We start from the raw sequence: 3761 nt of genomic DNA, 5'->3' as shown, positions 1-3761 counted from the left end.
GCCCCTCCCCCAAGTCCCTCCTCCCTACCTTTTATCTTAGCCTGCTGGACACACTTTCCTCATTCCTGAAGAAGGGCTTATGCCCGAAACGTCGATTCTCCTGTTCCTTGGATGCTTCCTGACCTGCTGCGCTTTTCCAGCAACACATTTTCAGCTCTGATCTCCAGCATCTGCAGACCTCACTTTCTCCTCCTTCTTAAGTTTCTTGACAAAGTTGAGAATCATCTTCAAATCTCAGAACCTATTTAGTAATTTTAAGAGCCATTTCTCTCACTTTTAGTTTAATCAACCACAAGTCATCGAAATTAAACAAAATTTTTCACCTATGTTTTGTTTAAAAATCTAGGACACTAACATGCAAGTGTTTAAATCTGCTGGGATTTTTGTACCCCCAAATCTATTCAAATCTGTCTAAACCAGTTCAAATCTTGCAGGAAAGCCCCCAAAACATTACGACATGGTGCAAACGCACCCTCTGCCAATTTAAAGCAGCAACACAGAAAAGATTTACCCCATGTAGTAATCTGTTAAAATTCAAGAGGCCAAGAACTATCCCAAAAATCACAATTTAAAGTACAAAAAAAGTAAGAACTTTATTCTTTAAGTCTAACATAGAATATTAACTAACAACTATTTACAACTTCTTCCTCTGACCTATCTTTTACCTTCCCCTCTAAAACACTCGTCCGGTAAAACCCCGATTAAGATTTTCCCAAAAAATTCAAATTTTAAAACCAGCCAGCTGTTGAATCTTCTCTTTGTATCTTCCTCTGTCTTCTTTTCTTCTTCTTAGGGATTTCTGTTTCACACGTCACTGATCGATAAAGGTACCTTTAAGAGAGCTATTCTCTGGTTAATCTGCATATGTCAGTGGCTTGGCAGTTCTCCTCCAACAGTTCAATTTTTTTGGTCTTATACCCTAAAGCATTGGATCGTTTCATTAGTTTTAACATTGTCAAAATACTAAATTCAAACTCGATTGGAGTTTGATATTTTGGGGCATAATTTAAACTGATTGGCTGAATTTGAATTTGTTTTTGTCTCATAGCAACCCAGCCAGTGTTAGCTGTTCTGAACCAGAAGTTACATTGTAAATTCTCCAGCACTCTGTGTGTATCTCTAACTCCTTCAACTCTCTTAAACCTCTTACATCTTCATAACAGATTTTAACAAGATTTTTGACAAGGTTCTGCATTCAGTATAGGCCAGAGAACTTAAAGGCACATAGGATTCAACAAATATACAGGAAGTTGAATTCAAAATTGGCTTGGTGTCAGGATTATAAGGGATAAACAGTGAAGAAAAGCCATTGAACCCCACCAATCCATGTCAGAAATAATGCTCCTCTCAACACTCCTCCCATTTTCCATCTAAATCTATTATTATAACCATCTATAAACTTCTCTTTCAAATATTAGTTCATGTTTGGTTTCCCTTTAAATGCATTTCTGCTTCAATCACTTGATGAAGGTGAAGTCCACAACTCCCCATTCTCTGGGTGAAGAAGATAATTCCCAGAACCTAACTGGATTTCTTGATGACTGTCTTATATTTATGGTCCCTACCTTATAGAGGTTTACAAAATTATGAGGAGCATGGATAGGATAAATAGGCAAAGTATTTTCCGTGGGGTCGGGGAGTCCAGAACTAGAGGGCATAGGTCTAGGGTGAGAGGGGAAAGATATAAAAGAGACCTAAGGGGCAACTTTTTCACACAGAGGGTGGTACATGTATGGAATGAGCTGCCAGAGGATGTGGTGGAGGCTGGTACAATTGCAACATTTAAGAGGCATCTGGATGGGTATATGAATAGGAAGGGTTTGGAGGGATATGGGTCGGGTGCTGGCAGGTGGGACTAGATTGGGTTGGGATATCTGGTCAGCATGGATGGGTTGGACCGAAGGGTCTGTTATTCCTCAAGAGAGATTTCTCTTGTCACCTCTCTCAAAATCTTTCAAAATTTCAAAGAACCTATTAGATCACCCTCCACAGGCGTCAGTATTGGGGCCACTATTGTTTGTCTTATACATAAATGATCTGGAAGAGGGCACTGTTGGTCTGATCAGCAAGTTTGCAGATGACACAAAGATTGGTGGAGTGGCAGAAAGCATAAGGGACTGTCAGAGAATACAGGAGGCTATACATAGACTGGAGAGGTGGGTGGAAAAGTGGCAGATGGCTTTCAATCCAGACAAATGTGAGGTGATGCATTTAGGCAAAACTAATTCTAGAGCAAATTATACAATGAATGGAAGAGCCTTGAGAAACGTTGATGGGCAGAGAGATCTGGGCGTACAGGTCCATTGTATCCTGAAGGTTGCAGAACAGGTGGATAGAGTGGTCAAGAAAGCATATAGTACGCTTGTCTTCATTGGACGGAGTATTGCATATAAGAACTGGCAAGTCATGTTAAAATTGTACATGACATTGGTTCGGTCACATTTGGAATACTGTGTACAGTTCTGGGCGCCACATTACCAAAAGGATGTGGACGCTTTGGAGAGGGTGCAGAGAAGATTTACGAGGATGTTGCCTGGTGTGGAAGGTACTGGCTATGAAGAGAGGTTGAGAAGGTTAGGTTTATTTTCACTAGAAAAAAGGAGATTGAGGGGGGACCTGATTGAGGTTTACAAAATCATGGAGGTTATAAACAGGGAAAGTACTTTACACAGAGGATGGTAGGTGCCTGGAACGCGTTGCCAGCCGAGGTGGTAGGTAACAGGACAGATGGTTAGGAATTCATGTCCAATAATTTACTTTATTAGCCAAGATAAGAGCAGGGAGCTCATGCTGGAATTGTATTAAATGCTAGTTAGGCCACATTTAGAGTATTTTGTACAGTTTGGGTCAATGCGCTAGAGGAAGGATGTGATCACAGTAGATCAGGGAAGATCCATGATTATCTGGTCAGGAGAGCAAGCAAAGATTGGACAGGGCTGTGTTTGAGGGGTATACAGCAAAGAGACTGCAGACAGTAGATTAGAACATCCTTTACCTATTAGTAGACTGATTAAATCAGGTGAGGAGATTTAAAATTAAAGGGAACTTGAGGTTTTGTTATACATCAGAGGTGGCTGGAACCTGGAACTTATTGCCTGAAAGGTTTAAGTCACGAATGAAGACCCTTGAAAATTCAATTGAAGTTCTGTGAGCTGTTGGCAGGTGCCCCTGTATTGTTTTTGCCAGTACAGGTCTCCTGACCGAATGGCCTGCCTCCTGATGTCAATGTCAGTAACTCTGGGAGTCGGTGATTTGCTCAGATTTCGGTTTGCCTATCACTGGGAAGGGGCTGTTTTCTGTTACAGGGCAGTTTTTCCGTCGTGGAGATGTGTTCTGGGCTGAGGAGAAATGTCAGACCAAATGCCGCTGCCTTGACCTGGAGAACCGGCTCCTGTGCCAGAATCTGTCCTGCGGGCAGTTGGAGCAGTGTCACTCTGTCGATGGTGTTTACCGTTGCCTTCCCGAGCAGACCGCCTCCTGTGTGGTTTTTGGAGATCCTCACTATCACACCTTCGACGGGTCGCTCTTCCACTTCCAAGGAACTTGCTCTTATATCCTTTCCAAGCCGTGCCTGGAGGGGGACCATCTCCCCAGCTTCAGCATTGAGTCCACCAATGAGAACCGGGTGGGGGGTGCCGTCTCTTGGCTTCGGAGCATCAAAGTGAAGGTTTATTCACACAGCATCGTCATTCTCCGGGGAAACCGAGGGCAAGTGTTGGTAAGGACTCAGCTCAGGAGTCCAAATGGGGCTCAGGGCCATG

The 3761-nt window shown here is 42.8% G+C and overlaps 1 protein-coding gene across 1 annotated transcript in view; it reads left to right on the top strand.

The window, feature by feature from the left end:
• tecta (tectorin alpha) overlaps nucleotides 1-3761 on the top strand; it is a 181224-nt gene that overhangs the window by 105243 nt on the left and 72220 nt on the right. Inside the window, exon 15 of the mRNA XM_043676399.1 lies at nucleotides 3306-3755. Coding sequence (XP_043532334.1) covers nucleotides 3306-3755 — 450 coding nt within the window. The remainder of the gene's footprint in view (nucleotides 1-3305; nucleotides 3756-3761) is intronic.

This window comes from Chiloscyllium plagiosum, chromosome 35, assembly GCF_004010195.1.
Source record: "Chiloscyllium plagiosum isolate BGI_BamShark_2017 chromosome 35, ASM401019v2, whole genome shotgun sequence".
Taxonomy (NCBI): domain Eukaryota; kingdom Metazoa; phylum Chordata; class Chondrichthyes; order Orectolobiformes; family Hemiscylliidae; genus Chiloscyllium; species Chiloscyllium plagiosum.
This window is presented reverse-complemented; position numbering and strand designations above follow the sequence as displayed.